At 38.3% G+C, this 16,631-nt stretch overlaps 1 protein-coding gene across 8 annotated transcripts in view; it reads left to right on the forward strand.

Annotated features, from left to right (window-relative positions):
* KDM6A (lysine demethylase 6A) overlaps positions 1-16,631 on the forward strand; it is a gene marked incomplete at both ends in the record, with an annotated part of 145,611 nt that overhangs the window by 35,067 nt on the left and 93,913 nt on the right. For all 8 annotated transcript variants that reach the window (XM_079536019.1, XM_079536020.1, XM_079536022.1 and 5 more), the window contains one exon: positions 10,033-10,082. In XM_079536019.1, coding sequence (XP_079392145.1) covers positions 10,033-10,082 — 50 coding nt within the window. The remainder of the gene's footprint in view (positions 1-10,032; positions 10,083-16,631) is intronic.

Here is a 16,631-nt window from a genome sequence, read left to right on the forward strand (position 1 = left end):
ATGGACTCTGAAATCATCAATGTTTTCCTTGAGATTCCTTATTTTATGGAAGGTTCATCTATATTGGCTGCGTTCCTGCCTATTACATGGAGGACAGCTATCACTTGCACACGTGGAGCACGCTTTTAGCATCGGCCATGAGATAATAGGGAAAAATGTGCAATTACTCACATCATTGTTAGAAAAACACAGTAAATAATGCACTGAAATAATTGGTAGTGCTGCACTCAAAAGTGATCACGTTTTTGATGTGCTGTGCCAGTGTAGTTTGAATAATTGTTTATAGATACTGTCATTGTCAGAAGTACTAATAAAGAATATTCTAAGTAATTTTTATGACAATATTAATTAGTTCAAGAGCATTTTAATCGGCATGTAAAATACTTCCTACTAATTTACTGATAAACAGACTAAACCTGGAATTTAAACACTCCAACTGTTCTTATGTATAGTTGTTGTAAGAATGATCCCCAGCTTCAACAATGTGCCTGCATTTGTTTGTTCTTAAAGCTTTATAGGGAATTTGTATCTTGTTAATGTGTTAGACTTTCAGAACTTTTAAGAAACCATTTCATTGTGCTGTACTCTGAGGTAATTGAATAGTAAGCATGATCGTATGAGCATAAGAGAGCAGTTCCTGGCATAGGTGGAGTCGTGCGGGTTGCTTCTGGGTTGGCTTTTGTTGAGTCCCAGAAGAACTAGGAAGCAGATTAAGTAGGATAGAATCTGACTGAACTGAGGAGGAAGTGTCAGTGTTTCAGTGAGTGAGTGTGTGTTTACAGTTTTTTTTTTTTTTCTGTTGCTGTTTGTAATTATTAATAATAGTCTGAAAACAGGTTGCCTCTATTTAAAGCTGTTTATTTCATCTTCAGGATGCTGTCGTTAAATTTCAGGCAGTTTAAACTGTCACATGGAATTCCTGTAGAAAGTAGTAGGAATGTTCTCTGAAGCTTTTGAAATACAGTGCTCTTAATAAATAGTTTTTTGTTTCGTGTGTGTTTCGTTAGTGGTAGAAGATGCATATTACAGGATATAACTGGGCCATGTTTTTTGACTGAAAAATTTTCATTTTGGGCAGTGTTTGAAATAACAGTTGTTAAAAACCGTTTTGTGGAATAAGTTCTTTGAAGGGTTCTGAGCTTCATGTGGTTCCACTGTGTTCTTTCATTGATACCATATTTTAAGAGCTTTTGTAGAGTAAATATGCTTAACTAGAACTAGTTAATTATCTAAAAGATTTCTGTAATAGCAAACTCCTTGTCATGATTAACTTGTGTCTTTAAAGTTTAGTAGTTCTTAGTTTCTTGTGCAGCAAACAGTTGGATATGTTCATAGTACAGTGGCATCCCACCAGTTTGGTGCAGCATTATATTTCCAGCTGCGAATGTTTATTTGTCAGTAACATTACTTTGAGGACTACTTGGTATTTTGTCTTTTGTAAATGTGTTGCATTTGTGCATCTGTATTCATTTTGTGTTAAAAGGAAGACATGCTGTAAACTTCTTTGATCGTGCGTGTTTTGGTACGTTCAGCAAAAATCTCTGAAGGAAGCAGAACAGTGTCTTCCCTGAGGCCTTGGAACAAAAACCTGAGTTGCATTTCTCTGCTCAAACTTCCATATTTTCTTTCTTTTTCTTTTTTAAATTTAATAATTGACTCAACCTTAAGATTTCCTCAGCTTTTGATGTTTTCAATTCTGTAGCCTAGCAGTGTACTTCCTAAATTAAAATGCTGTCGTGGATAAAACTTTGTACAGTGTAATCAGCTGTTTCCATAATCTACAAATATCTCCCACATGTTTAATGAACATTATTTTTTTTCCTGGAAATGCTGTCAGATTTGAAGTAATGCCTGTACCCTATGTTTGTATGTGCAGTTCTTCACCTAATTTTCTATCTTATTTTCACACCGAATAACCAAATTGTTTAAAAATTACTACTTCCACCAAAAAATATTTAAGAAAAGGGCTACTGTTCATAGACAAATATAGATCCTTGGATTGTAGTTTTACCAGTGGATGGGGTTAGCACAAAAGTCAGACATCAAATTAAGGTAGTATGTTTATCTTAAGTTCAAAGCAGTGAGATAATAAGTGAAATGATACAGCAAGAATGAAACAGAACAAGGCAGTGCACCTAACCATTGCTATGGGGGTAATGATAGATTAAGAAAGATACGTCACCAATTGCCTTCATACTTTATCACAATCCAGATTTGTATTTGGTAGGGAGCGAGCCCTGGTTGCAACGAGGATTTGGAGAGCCTTTCCTGGCAGTTGGGGTCCTATGCAGTGCGTTCACTCATAGGTGAGCTCTCCAACTTTGCTACAAAAGGGTCCAGTTTTTATATTGTTGAATAAACAAGTTTACGTGACAGTTAGGTGGAAACATCTGTTTTCATTCTTCCTTTTGGATTCCACCTCAGACCCGGCCAGGGCTCAAGGGGGAACCAAGGAAGTTTGTAGGCCTTGACACTCTGCTTCTAAACAAGGAAAGGTTAATGTGTTCTCCTAAGTCTTTATCTGAGCTACATCTCTTGCTAATGAGATGTTTTGTCCAAGGTACATATTTGGCTAATGATCATACGTATTTTGCTAACGGTCGGATACTGATGATACGTAATGCTGGGTTGTGAGATTCATCTAGAGGTCAACCTTTTTTCCAGGCTTACTGTTCAGGCCTTAGTTATATCAGAGTGGCTTGGACTGGAAAGGACCTCAAGGATTATCAGATGCCACCTCCCCTGCTACAAGCAGGATTGACAGCCACTGGATCAAGTACTGGATCAGATTGCCCTGGGCTGCATCCAGCCTGGCCTTGAACATTTCCAGAGATCAGGCATCTACAACCTCTCTGGGCAGCCTGTTCTGGCACATCATCACTATCTCAGCAAAAAAAACTTCCCCCTGACATCTAATCTAAATCTTCCCTCCTTTAGTATCAAACCATTCCCCCTTGTCCTATCACTGTCTATCCATATAAAAAGTTGATTTCCCTCTGGTTTGTAATCTGCCTTTAAATTTTGGAAGGCCATAATGAGGTCTCCCTGCAGACTTCTCTACAGACTGAACAAGCCCGGTTCCTTCAACCTATCTTAATAGGAGAGCTACTCTCTGATAATTTTCATGGCCTTCTGGTGCACCCCCTCCAAAAGCTCCACGCCTTTCCTTCATTGGAGGCCCCAGACCTGAGTGGAATACTCCGAATGGGGCCTCGTAAGGACAGAGTAGAGGACAGTCACCCCCCTCACCCTGCTAGCCATTCTTTTGATGCAGCTCAGGATGCCTTTGGCCTTCCAGGCTGTAAGAGCATGCTGACTAATAAGTTTTTCATCAACCAGAACCCTATGTTCTTCTCAGTAGGGCTACTCGCAGGGAGTTGTTCTTCCAGTCTGTATACATATGTGGAATTACGCTGACCCAAGTGCAAAACCTTGTACTTGTTTTGTTGAATCTCATTTGGTTCACATGGGCCCTCCTTTTGAGTTTATCCCTTTGCATGGCATCCCTTCCTTCTACAGGATCAGCTGTATCACTCAGTTTTGTGTCATCAGCAAACTTACTGAAAGTGCACTCAATCCCATCACTTGTGTTAATAACTGATGAAATTATTAAAGAGTATCGATCTCAAGATGAACACCTGGGGGACACTGCTTGTCACTGGCCTCCACCTGGACAGAGTCATTGACCACAGCCCTCTGGCTGTGACCTTCCAACCAATTCGTTATCCACCAAATAGTCTACTCTTGAAGTCTGCATCTCTCTAATTTAGAGATAAGGGTGTGGTGGGGAATCGTGTCAAAGGCTTTGCTGAAGTCCAGGTAGATGATATGAGTTGCCTTCCCTTTGTTCACCAATGTTGTCACTCCATCACAGAAGGCTGCTAGATTGGTTGGGCATGTCCTTCTCTTGGTGAAGCCATGCTGGCTCATCCCTCATGTGCATTAACATGTCTTTCAGGAGGATCTGTTCCATGATCTTCCCAGGCGCAGAGGTGAGGCTCATCTGCCTGTAGTTCCCTGGCTCTTCCTTTTCTTTCTTTCTTCATCACTTGGGAGTGATGTTTCCCTTTTTTTCCAGTTGATGTTTCCCTGTTTTCCCAGGCTCTTCAACTGACAGCCGTGACTTCTCAAATGTGATGAACGGCAGCTTCAGCAGCCACATCAGCCAGCTCCCTTATTGCCCTCAGGTGCATGTCATCCAGCCCCATAGACATGTACACGTTCAATCTAAGAAGGCTTAGCTTTTTGAAGGTTAGCCAGCCAAATATCTGTGCTGGTCACAATAGCCTTGCATGGTGCCACTAGATGGTGTCAGTATCTAGTTTGATGTAACCTTACTTTAGCACTAAAATATTAAAAACTGTTCTGTTTGCATCATCTTCAAAAGCCTCTTAATTTTGAGGTATCGTGAAGCATATCTGTTAGAGTAGACCATAGGAGAGGCATTCTTCTGTGACTGTATGATTTGTGATTGAATGTGCTAAAAATGGCTAGTAGAGGGATGTCTTCCAGGCAGTTTTTTGTTTCCCATTTTCACCTTACTTGCTTGTTCAGGTTACACATTTGGAGCCTGGGTATGTAGAGAGATTGGCTATCACAGTGCTGAGATAATTATGTAATTTGTGAAGTTGTACAATTTTCTCATGCAATTAAGTAGATTAAAAAATCCTGAAACCACATGCACTGTAATTATGTAAAATCTATTTTATATTCATTCTCAGTGTGAAATCTAGGAATCTTAAATAAGCATGAGTAAGAAAATAGTATCATCCTTGTCACGATTGTGAGATGTCCCTTGACCTTCATCCGTTGTACAAGAGAAAGCAAAGTCTGTGGGGAAAAAAATTGCATCTTTCTGTCGGTATGTGTAGATATTGCAGGGTGGATGGTTCTAGGTGGCTGTAAAAATCTTTTAACAAGATGCAGGCAATATAATGTAACTGTATGAACTCATGGAAGGCAAGCTTTGCGCTGGGTGGCGGAGGTTTGAAAAAGAAATTCTGAAGCCAGCTTTGATTCTGGCACAGAAGATAAGGTTACTTACTGTCCAATATCTTTAATTCTCTGGGTATAAAGGCAGTGTTCTTTTCAGAGCTATTTTAGGCAAACACAGTTTTATTCTTGTAAAGCAATATAGATTATTTTGATCTGAAAAGCTGTTTATACCTTTAGGGCAAACAAAACCCATTATTCAGGGTAGGATCACAGAATCACAGAATGGCCTGGGTTGGTAGGGACCTCCAGGATCATCAAGTTCCAACCCCCCTGCCACATGCAGGGCCACCAACCTCCACATTTAATACTAGACCAGGCTGCCCAGGGCCCCATCCAACCTGGCCTTGAGCACCTCCAGGGACGGGGCATCCACAACCTCTCTGGGCAGCCTGTGCCAGCACCTCACCACTCTCTCTGTAAAGAACTTCCCCCTGACATCCAAATGGTGTCTGCCACTCAGTGGGCTATAACGTTTACCAGAAGCTGAGCATAAGGATAATTTTTTAGGCAAGTATCATAAAATTGCTAGTTTTGGAGAGTGATGTTGTCCGGAAGAGCGCAAGTTAGAATTGATTTGGTAAGTAATGAAATGCTAGGTGGAAGGACCAAAATAGGTATCCAAGAACCCCTTTTATAGTAACTATTGAGTTGCTTGTCCTGTATTGTTTGAGATGTTGAATACAGTTGATTTCAGCTTTTTGCTTGTAAGAGAATTTTCTGTGGGTGACACGGTCATGTTATGAATGTGGTTGAGAATGAAGAAAAGGGTTTGGCACCCTGGGAAAAAGAAAAGTTTCTATATGTTTGGCCTCTAGCAGTTCCACAGGTATAATTTCAGTAGTGAACTTTCAGATTTGAAAAGCTCATTGATAAGCTCATAATCAGAAATTTGTCTGCAAAATTCTTCTTTGCTTAAGAGTGATTTCAGGGTACTCATTATGATATTCTGTAGTCCTAGGTTACTTTAAATGGATTTTTAAGGCTAATTTCAAGTGGCATGTGGATGCTTAGATGCATAACTTAACTTTCTCTGTTTCAGTAAATATGATTCCTTTCAACTTTTTTCTCTGTATTTGTAGTTTCATATTACTCCTGAAAATGATACTACTTGCAAAACCGATTTTATGTACAGATTTCTGATATTTTAATTTCTAATTTGTCTTTCATGTTATCCGCATGTTTGAAATGAGAATTCCCTCTCTTTTTAGAAGCGTGTAGATGATCTGGCTTACTCTCTCTGGAAGCCTTTAGAATATGGGCTAATCTAAAAAAGGATATCTTAACTGAGAATTTCAAAAACTTCATGAATATGTAATTCTAAAAATGGGAGTTTACAGCAGAGTGGAAAGAAAGAGTGGTTCACAGAATTTTTTTCTGACAAAAATCAGCTTGCCTTGAATGATCAGTCTTGAATGAAAAACAATTGAGCGAATGACAATTTAATGTTATTTTCTAAATGCTACTAATATGACTCGTGACATGTTAGTATCTACTTGCTTTCTAAAAATCCAAGGTACTCCATACTACAGTTAGAATCGTAGTACTGATGAAGAATAGACTGCGTCTCAGAAGGGGATTTACTCCAAATTCTTATTCGGATTCACTCTTGTCTTTTTATTCCTTCTTCATTTAGACTAAGTTTTATAACTCGGTGGATTTGCACTCATCACGTACTGTTCAACACTTAATTTAAGGGGAAGTTGTTTATAGTTCCATAATATGGTTTTTAGATGTTGAAAATTTGGTTTCTAATTTGTTCTATTGAGTGTAGACTCAGTGTAATGTCTGCACATCACTGATTCAGCACTGGGAGCGGAATGTGTGATGGGCTTCAAGGTCGTGTTTTACTGCTTTAGAACCAGCAGGTAGTTTCAGCTTTATTTCATAATTTAGTTTTAAGCCTCCATTTATATGGAAGATTCTTGTTAGGAGTGTGCTTGATTAGGGATGGTTCACATAGGTTCTGGGGGAAAAAACAACACAGTTGAATTCTTTTCAGTTTTTCTGTCTGTTCCATCTGTTCTTAGCAGCAAAGCTTGTGTGTCCGTGCAGTAGTTGTTTAATGTAGCTGTAAACAGAGCTGAAATAAACTTTGACAGGTAACTAAGTTGAGCACTTGTTCAATTCTGAAATTGTGCTTAGATAACAGTTCGTAGTTGTCTAACTTACTTGAGGAGAAAAGGGACATCTTAGCAGATGTAGGGGATCCCTCTGGGGTTTATTGTTGTTAGCATTTTCAGCACAATACTGAGAATTCTTTTATTTCGTTTTCAGGAAGCTAAGTGCGGTAGCTGGTAGCAGCTCAGTGCTGTCACCCCAGAAGGAAAGGATGGTAGCTTCCTAGGTATGACCAGCAATTAATAATGGATCAGAAACAGTTATGAACTGAGAAAGAGGAGGAACTATCACACAACAGTTCCTGAGCTGGAACTGACCCATGAGGATGATCAAGCTCAGCTCCTGGCTCCGCACTGAGCCACCCAAAATCAAACCCTATGTCTGAGAACACTGTCCAGCTGCTCCTTGAACTCTGACACTGGTGGCCGTGCCCACAGCCCTGTGCAGCCCGTTCCATGCCCACTGCCCACCGGTGCAAACCCTTTCCCTACCGCCCAGCTGCCCCTCCCTGATCCAGCTTTAAGGATGAATCCCTAGAACAGCTTACTGAAGCCAGAAATAGGATTGGATACTACAGGCACTTCAGAGGAGGACTGTCTTGTGTTCTTTTATTCTTTATAAGAATAATGTGATTTTTAGAATGAATGTCTTGCCTCCTAAATATGTGTATACAAAATATGCTTCAGCAGGCCATGCTTTCCACGTACCTGCTTTTAATTATAGCACGAGGCGGGGACATTAAAACAGTCATTTCAACTGTTAATGGTGGGAAGTTGCTGAATTTTACTGAAGTGTGGAATAGGTAGTAAAGAAAATAATTTGCAAACATCAGGACTAAGGATAACTGGTACGGTATCATGGTGCAAGGATTTTATTTATTTATTTTAAATCCAGGATCTTTTCTCCATGTTAATTGGAGGAGCTGGTACTTCTTTGGGCAAGTTGCCTTACAGCAGTGGCTTTAGTGGATTCTTGTGCCTCCTGTGCCGCCTACTCTCTGACGTGTGCTTTGTCTGGTCTTGATGCAGCTAATTATGTCTTTCTGTCATGATGTTATTAGTGAATCTGGAAAGAGTGTTTGGGGCAGGAGCTTATTTTCTGTTATGTGAGCATATAGTGCACAACTCAGTTACAGAATGGGACTGAAATGCTTACTCTCGACATCCATAAGCTTACAGTTAGACTGCAGTTATGTACTGAAGTTTGTACTGATTGGTGGAAGGGAATTGTATTTTTATGTTTTGAAAAGCTTAGTCTGATGGGGTAGGTCATTAGAAATTTCTGTTCAGCTGAGCTGTGTATAAATATCTATACTTTAATGTGTTGATAATCTGAGGATGATGAGCATCCTTCTGTTTTCTTTTCTGTACTGGGCATCTAAATGAATCTGCAGTTGGTGTTGCAGGTGGTTCCAGCAGTGAGAGGCACAGCATAAGCACAGTTCACCACATAGGTGCACTTGAAGCATAGTTTTGAGGAACAATATTGATCAGCACTCAGGAAGACTGGCAAAACATCTGAAAGGTCTGAGTGTTTTGGTAGTGAGCTTGACGGGGGAAAAAAAACCTGCTAAACCAAAAGAAAAAGATTACTTGCTTTACACTTCAGTGTTTTGTTAAGGAAAATAAATCAGTGAATTTATCCCTGCTCCACATAGAGAGGTGTATCAGCTACCATTGATGATTAGCATGCTAATTTAGCATGTTTATTTCTACTGACAAGCAGAATTTTGTAAATGCAATCCGAAAGTATTTAAGGCTATAGTAATGAAGAAAGAGTGGAGACCACTAGGCTGCAGGATGTAATCAAAAGAGATGGAAGATGACTGGGTGTATCCTCAGCTGAGTATTTAAGAAGAGGAAGCTCTGCATGCCCTGTCATTTAATCCATTTTGTTCTTATTTTGCTTAAGCCTGTATACTTTTGTTAAGTTATGGAAATGAGTGAGTAGGACAGGCATTGAAGGATGATATAATGTTGGTACGTAATTTGTCTGTGGTACTTGCAGGAAATAAATCTATGCATAAAGAACATATTATTCTTGCTGTCTTAATCTGCTCAGCGCTGGTAGTTTTTCAAAGCAGAGGTTGTCTTCTTTTGTTATTTGGAAAATGCACACTGTGTAGAAACTGTTCTCAAATCTTAAGATTTGTTGAAAAATTGAAGTCTTGGTGTTACTGCAGTGAATCATTATTTAAAACAGTACAGTTCTGATGGCGCCTATTGTAACGTTCTTAGAACATCAGGCCTGTTTGCATTGTAGTCTGATGTTGCTGTATGCCTGTTAGCCAAAGGGCAAGTTGCATCAACAAGTATTTTTAGTCAGAAAAAGAGATGAAGGAATGGTGAATTGAGACGTTCATTGCTAAGTAGTGCTCGTATTCTACAAAACAATGCAATGCTTGTGCTGTTACTCAGCATAGTCTCAGTCTTCTTAGGTGAGTAACATATAAGCCTTTTTTAACTTGCTTTTGTTTCTCCAGTTAGTGAATGAAAGGACCTGTGAAAATGCTTTCTCTTTGTATGTCCCTCCACGCCAGTTCTTCAAAAATTACAGTACATCAGGAAGAATGGCAAATGAGCTACAAGATTAAATTTGTAAATCTTATAGCAGCATTGTCCAGGAAGAAAGTTCCAAAATTTAAAATGATTCCTATGGTTGTAGTTTTTCCTTAAAATGCTGCTTGATTTACATTTGTATGATTAATAATAAATATAATTTTCAGTTGACATCTCATAAAATTATTATCGTAAAGAATGCGTTACCCACAACAGGGCACTTACTGTGGCAGTGTTACTTTTATTAAGCCATTTGTCATTTTAATGTTGTGTTCTGACTCTTAAGATTTTCTGTCTTACTCAAACAAACAAACAAACAAACAGCAAAACAAATTCAATACTGTTTTTTTCTTTCTTACAGCATTATCTGCATACCAGAGGTACTACAGTTTACAATCTGACTACTGGAAGGTCTGTATATGCAGCTTCTAAAATTTATTTATTTTGCTTAAATATATTGCTGTAATGATCAAATTTCTAAAATAGATAAATTTCAGTATGTTCGGAGTATCTACCTGCTGTTTCTTTGTGGTGTATCAATTGAGCCTAAATGGATGTATTCACCTGTTTGTGCAATTTATCATAAATCTAAGTGGAAATATCTTTACACTGTTTATTGAAAGGAGAGATGGGGTAATTAGCCACCGTGTAGATTTTTTTGTTGCCTGTTGCTTCAGGTTTTTTAATGTAAACATCTGTTTGAATGCATGTGAGTACTGAGAAAACCGTGACCACTTGAAGGCTGCTGCATAGGTGTTGGATTTGTACTTGGAAAAATGTTCTCAGGTTGCTTTTTATTTTCATAAATATCCCCCTCAGTATCTCAAGAGAGTGTCCTTGCATGAAATGGGAAAAAGTTCTGTTTGTAGAGACATGATATCTGAAAGTTAACATGAAGATATCAGGACCTTAATTGAGTAACATTTTTAAATTCTTTAGTGATACTGTAGAAGAAAATAGGTAGCATTGTTGTGTTGTCCTGTGAAATAATGTGAAGCTCATAATTCAGTCACAAGTGCAGGAAAACATATAGCACACTGCTTTGTGGTCTTTACAAATGTTTTCCTTAAGTGTTCTTAAGGACGTGTTTCAAATGGGGAGAGAGGGTTCACTCTGGAGAAGATATACCAGCCTTCAGTAAACAACATTCTGTTTGTTCTTTATGTTTTTATAAGTCCTGTCAGTACGTTATGAAAAGTCTTGTGCTGTCCTCTCCCATTTGGGAGGATGGGAAGTGGAAGGCAGTGGAAATAAAGCATAGAAGAATGAATCACACAGAGTCTCAGAATGGCCAGTGTTGGAGGGGACCTGAAGGATCATGAATCTCCAACTCCCCTGCTGTGCCGTGCCACCAACCTCCCTATTTAATACTAGACCAGGCTGCTCAGGGCCTAGTATTGAGCTGAATATATGGGGCCTAGTAATGAGCTGAAATAAATGCATTTTCCGTGCACATGGAATAGGTGTACAATGGGACGGTCCTAGGGAAATTGTGCAGTTGGTTTTGTCATACCCCTTAGTCCAGTGCAAGTTGAACAAAGTCCATTTTTGGACCAGAGCGTTTTGGAGTTGAGGAAGTTGTTTTTCAGAGATAAATGTTGCGTTTAAAAAATGCAACAAAATTAGCATTCATCTGTTCCTCTTGTATGCACTTGGAGAGTAAAAGATTGTTGTAAATGAGTGTGTTGGAATCAATTAAATATCTGTTGTAATTATTTCTATTATTTGTACTCCTCTCACGTGAAACATTTCACAATAATTTATTTCTAATGTTTTTTTTTTTTTTTACTCTACTGAAGGAAATGATTAGGAAATTTTCTCAACATTTTCAGAGTGCACAGGGTGGTGTGTAAGTGATGATATATTTTCAGAGACGTAGAGTGGTTTGGTGTGGCTCATAATATCTGCAAGTAAAAGAACTGCAGTTTTGCAGTTCTATTTCACAGGCATGGATGGCTGTAAAATGTGTAATCTCTGCTTGACTTGTCGAAACCAATTTCTGTTTATTCACTGTGGTAATATTCTGAGGTACCAGTTTCTCGTTGGACCATGCTGAGTTACTTGATGTCATTAAGCTTCCTTATATAAGAGATATTTAGTGTTTTTTTGGTCACTGGGTTATTTTTTTTGGTGAGGGGTTTCATAATTAGTTTTGAAATTTTCTTGACTTTTATCTGCATGAGAAAGAGCTTGAAAAAGTCCAAAGGCATTTTTCAACTGAAGCCTCCTACTGATGAAACTGATTAAAAATTGGACTAACCGGATTGCTTTCTTAATGGATGGTGAAGGTAGTCTGGGTTGGGGCACAGTGTTTCCCCTCCCTGCATCCCTATGCTTCCCTGCATTGAGCACATTTCTTGTTTCTTGTTGTCCTTCAGATCTTGTATCTACATGAACACTGAGTTTGCAATATATTTTTGGTCACCCAATAATACGCTGTTCTTATAAACTTAATAATTAACAGCAATTTGCAAATGCATAAGAATAAACAATAAAAACCTCCAATTGCATTTCCTTGGTTTACAACATTTATTTTTTCATAAGATTCTGTATTAAAAAAAAAAAAAGATTTGAATTCTTTTGGGGATCAATTAAGCTGTTGGAAATTCTAATGGTGAAGGAGGAGAGAAGGTGTGAAGAAAGGGTGGTATTTGTGAGCAGTGATGAGAGCTGTGTGAACGTACTGAGGAAACTGATGGAGATTGCTGAATCACATGAGGGTTGTTACATAATTCAGGTTTGAAAACAGGCAGGAGCAGACTTATAAACTTGTGCAGCATATCGGAAATGATTTAGTGTTGCTCTGCAAATTGATGTGGTTCAAATTAGTGTCTTTTTTTGCTTAATAAATAGAACACTTCTAGATGGATTGTGAGAGGCTTTGTGCTTGTTTTGTGTGTACTTTGGCCTCCTCGCTTAGTGTTTTTAGTCTGTGCTGCTTTGGGTTTTCACTGTTGCATCATGTTGGTTACGATTGTTCTGTCAATGGATTATCATCAAAGTGCATTCATTCTGTGATTTATCTTTTTATTTTATTTTATTTTTAAATAGAGTTTTTAATGGTCACGATTTTTTTTACCAGATTTTATTTCTGTCTTTTAAAAATTTGATGCCTGGGTTGTTTTGTAGCTAATATGGGAGGCGATTTTCTTGATTCTGTGAAACGAAGAAGAAAATAACTTATATTTAGAATTTATTTTTCATGTTATAGGTGCAGAAGTGAAAGGTGAAAGAATGGGAGGAGGCTGTATTTTGCTGTTTACCAGAAGAATGTTCATTCTTGCTGGTGAAACACTACCTGCTTCCTAAGAAATATTATCTGTATGGGTAGTTTTGATAGAGCTGCACTGCATTATGTCACATACTCCTAAACGGGCTACTTTTATCAGTAATCTCTTTGGGCACCCATATTTCAGTGCAGAATGTCCTGCAGAATTTGAGTTACTGCAGTTTTTGTTTGTCACAGGCACCGTGCTGTCTTAACTCCATTAAAAAATATTTGACTTGAAACCTGGCAAAGTAAATATCTCAACTCGGATAAAAGCTGAGAAAACTTAATAAAGCTCTTCAGTTCAAGTACTTTTTTCCAGTGTTTCTTCTTATGTTTGTGCTAAAATAAATCTGCCTTCTGTGCAGTGTACTTCATTCGTATTTCTTTTTAAAACTCCTGTGTCAGAAATTTTGGGGGAGGTGAGGAGGACTGCGGAGGATGAACAGATAGGAAGGGCAGCTCAGGAGAGGGAGACAACAACTAGAAATCCAATTTGTAGATTCTGATGCTGCTGAGAAAATAGATGTCAAGTGTTAAGTGTCTGCCATGGTTATCAGTTTTGACATATTCTAAGGAGGGAAGGACTAGAACAGCAAGGAGTAAGATGAGTTTTATTTTATCTGAACATGGTGGGAGATATCTGGCACCTGGAAAAAGCTATTCTAATCGTCTTGTGTGGCTGTGTTATAATACAGTTGATCGCAATGATCTCGTCCATGTAGCATCTGGGTTCTATTAGGGCTGTCTTAACCAATTTCAGTACATGAAAGGGTGAATGTGTAAGTGTAAAATATGTGTATCTCTTGAATTGACATGGTTCCTTGAGGCAGAGGAAAGCTTCCCCTCCCTGTTTCTCTTCTCCCCCATGTGGGGCTGGGAAAGGTTTCAGTGCTTGCTGAAGTGATTCTGGTGAGGTGTTTGCTGAAGAGTCTGGTTGTTCACTACTTTCATGAGATCCTCTCTGCTTTGATGTAGCACTGTCACTGTAGCCCCCGTTTTGGTTTGATAATCCTGTTTGAAGTACATTTATGTGATTTTTTGCAGGTAGGTATTTGTTCACATATTGTTAGTTACAGTTGTGTACCTGTCGATGTTGCAACACAGATTTTGAATGAATAAAAGTTTATGGTGCAGGTACATATTAGGTTGAGCTGCATAGGTAGCTGCAGGCAGACGTAGATAGCGGGCAGGTAACCTTCCTGACAATAGGTCTTACCTGCAGGAAGCTTCTATGTGCTAGTTCTCTGCAGTGCTCCCATCAGCCATCTGTTGTATACATCTTCATAGGTGGGGAATAGGTATGTACCTTTCTAGACAGTATTTTAGTCATATCCAAAGTATTGAGGATGAATTGTGAAAATAGGAGGACAGCACTGCTGTTGTACACGCAGTGTACGTGATTGTGGGTGTGAGTGTGTGAATAGAAAGTGGCCATCAGGTACTCTCTGCCTGTGCTTTACTGGGCATTAGAACTCCTGTCTAAATTCATGTTTTTACCTCAGGCCTTCTCCGTGTCTGTTGATTTTTGGCATCATGTTTGCAAATAACAGAATTTCCTTGCAAGTTTCTCAGCTTGAGGAGAGTCTAAAACCATGCAGATGTTCAAAAACAAAAATAACAAAACAAAAAAGGATAACAAAGCCAACTTAAATTCTGTTGAGAAGCCCCAGGAAAGTGAGACTGAGTAACTGTGTGTGTGTGCTTGTCATGGACAAAGAATCATAGAATCACAGAATGATTCATGTTGGAAAAGACCTTAAAGATCTTCATGTCCAACCACAATGTAATCATAATACCCCAACTCTGACATCAGTCTTCACTGAGTTGTTGACTTATAAAAGAAAGCAATTTTATGATGTTCTTTGATATGTAGCCCTGCAGTATAATGTAGTGCCAGTTAATTGCAGTGCTGTTTTATAATTAAACCTTTGTAAAATTGTTACAAATGGTATTTTGTAGCTTCATGGTTGAAACAGTTAGTAGTAAGACTTCTTTTCCATAAAGAGAAAAGTAAGACTAAATATGTTTATTTTTGAATTTGACCTGGCGCTCATTTTAAATATACTTGTACAACGTTTGTTTTCCCTTCTGATTGGCAAAATGTGATGGCTTTTTTTCCTGTTTTCTCAATGCTATAAAATAGGAAAACAATGGAAAATGATGCTTTAATTTTGGATGCTTTGCTGTCCCTTTTTTTGCAGACTCTAAGTCCATTTTCCCCCTTTTTCCCCCTTTTTCAGAAGTTGGACAAAAAGCAATTACTAGACACACTGATAACAACAAATAAGAGAACATTTTGCACCTCAGAGGGTCTGTTATAAAACAGAGCAATTTTCCATTTCATTGACTCACAACTGTTTTATTTTCTGCTGTAACCTCAAAATATCTAGTAGAGGTTTTAGACATAATTCATCAAAACTTCAATTATTTTTTTAATAGGCTATAAATGCTTAGTTTAATTGAAACAGTACCATGGTACAGGACCAGTAAGAATTACTGAAGCAGACATTCCTGAAACAAAAGTTGGGAAAGGTAGTAGGATTATGATATCTGGGCACTGAATGTTCATTCAAGCCCTTAGTTTTTTTTAAAGTGAATTTTAATACATACATATTTATTTTTTAATGGAATTTTTAATGGAATGAGTATTCTGTGTGAGGAGATGCACTTGAAAAGTTTCCCCACAGGAGTCTTCCGAGGTCAGAACTTCAAAATGATGTGCAAGGCTTTTAATCTAAATGATCACTAGCTTAGAAAAGATACCTTTATCTAGATAATTCTTAAAGAATGATACATCTTAAGATTGCAGCTTTGGTTTTGTTGTTGCTTTTATTTGCTTGTTTGATTTTAATTTCTCTGGTAGGGTTTGTGTGTCTGAAATTCTGCTCTTCTGCCAGCAGGAACGCTGAATTCTTAGATAGTCCCATGGCACTGTTGTTAATGCGGACAAATAATGCAGCATGTCCAATTTTGCGTAAAGTAAAATTGTACATGATTCTAATAATTAACTCTCGTGTTAAAAGATTTATCTAACAAAAATGACAGGAACTCGTGTTCCCTCTGCTTGAAAGGAATGGAGTAGGTGTAAAGTCTGAAAAAGAATGAGACAGTCAATTTAACTAATAAATTTTGACATGTTGCTTTTGACCTCCGGGTAAATCTGATAAATTGCCCCTATACCTGTATTGAGGAATCCATCCGTGAGCATGTTTTAACCACTTACCTATATCACAAGAAGTGTTAGACGTTGCATGGAGTGTACATGTTGCTATACTTTTGAAATATTTTGTTATTTGCGCTAAATAAGAATTTTTGCAGTACCATTCATCAGTTTTTAATTGCTGTATTGATGAGAAAATTAAAGAAAAATCCAGGAAATCTGTAATTTACCATTAACATTCTGAGTACAAGGGGAATGCATGTGCTCTGCTGAGAAACTTTGCTCGAGTTAGGAGGGGGAGAAGATGAGAAAGCATCTCAGAAGAACCCCTCCTCCATCTGGGCATTATATCAGTTTCCAAATAATGCAGCATTTTTTAACGGTGATGCTTCACCCTGGAATTTCCCAGGGATGCTGTTGTCCCCCTGTATGTATGATCTCTATAGATGTTCAAATGTTCTGGATGGAAATGACATAAGTATCATCAGGGTTGATGGAAAAGTGCCTTCAGTAAAGCCTTTCATGCGTG

Source organism: Tetrao urogallus (genome assembly GCF_951394365.1).
Source record: "Tetrao urogallus genome assembly, chromosome: 1".
NCBI classification, from domain to species: Eukaryota; Metazoa; Chordata; class Aves; order Galliformes; family Phasianidae; genus Tetrao; species Tetrao urogallus.